Here is a 649-nt window from a genome sequence, read left to right on the forward strand (position 1 = left end):
GGGGTGCCCGGGGGACCCGGAGTATCTAAAGGGAGATGCAGAGCATCAAGTGTGTGGTGGTGGGCGACGGGGCGGTGGGCAAGACCTGCCTGCTCATCTGCTACACCACCAATGCCTTCCCCAAGGAGTACATCCCCACCGTCTTCGACAACTACAGCGCCCAGAACACGGTGGATGGCAGGACTATTAACTTAAACCTGTGGGACACGGCCGGCCAGGAGGAGTACGACCGCCTCCGGACGCTTTCCTACCCCCAGACCAACGTCTTCATCATCTGCTTCTCCATCGCCAGCCCGCCTTCCTACGAGAACGTCAAGCACAAGTGGTACCCGGAGGTGTGCCACCACTGCCCCAGCGTGCCCATCCTCCTCGTTGGCACCAAGAAGGATCTGAGAAACAACCCTGAGACCATGAAGCGGCTCAAGGAGCAGAACCAGGCACCCATCACCACCCAGCAAGGCATCAGCCTCTCCAAGCAGATCCGTGCCGTCAAGTACCTGGAGTGCTCGGCGCTCAACCAGGAGGGCATCAAGGATGTCTTCACCGAGGCGGTGAGGGCCGTGCTCAACCCCGTCCCGGCCAAGCCCAAGAAGCCCTGTGTCCTCTTGTGACAGGGCTGCTGGTGACCCAACAGAGACGATCCGGTCCC

General features: G+C 61.0%; 1 protein-coding gene across 1 annotated transcript; it reads left to right on the forward strand.

The window, feature by feature from the left end:
• The first annotated feature begins 35 nt into the window (after window positions 1-35).
• On the forward strand, window positions 36-611 carry RHOG (ras homolog family member G). The gene has a single exon (XM_008938449.1). It carries the CDS (start codon window positions 36-38, stop codon window positions 609-611), a length of 576 nt encoding a protein of 191 aa, XP_008936697.1.
• The last annotated feature ends 38 nt before the right edge of the window (window positions 612-649 follow it).

This window comes from Merops nubicus, unplaced genomic scaffold (assembly GCF_000691845.1).
Source record: "Merops nubicus isolate BGI_N331 unplaced genomic scaffold, ASM69184v1 scaffold28944, whole genome shotgun sequence".
Lineage (NCBI taxonomy): Eukaryota > Metazoa > Chordata > Aves > Coraciiformes > Meropidae > Merops > Merops nubicus.

Coding starts and splice junctions, on each gene's coding strand:
- RHOG (XM_008938449.1), top strand. CDS start 36: ATGCAGAGCATCAAGTGTGTGGTGGTGGGCGACGGGGCGGTGGGCAAG.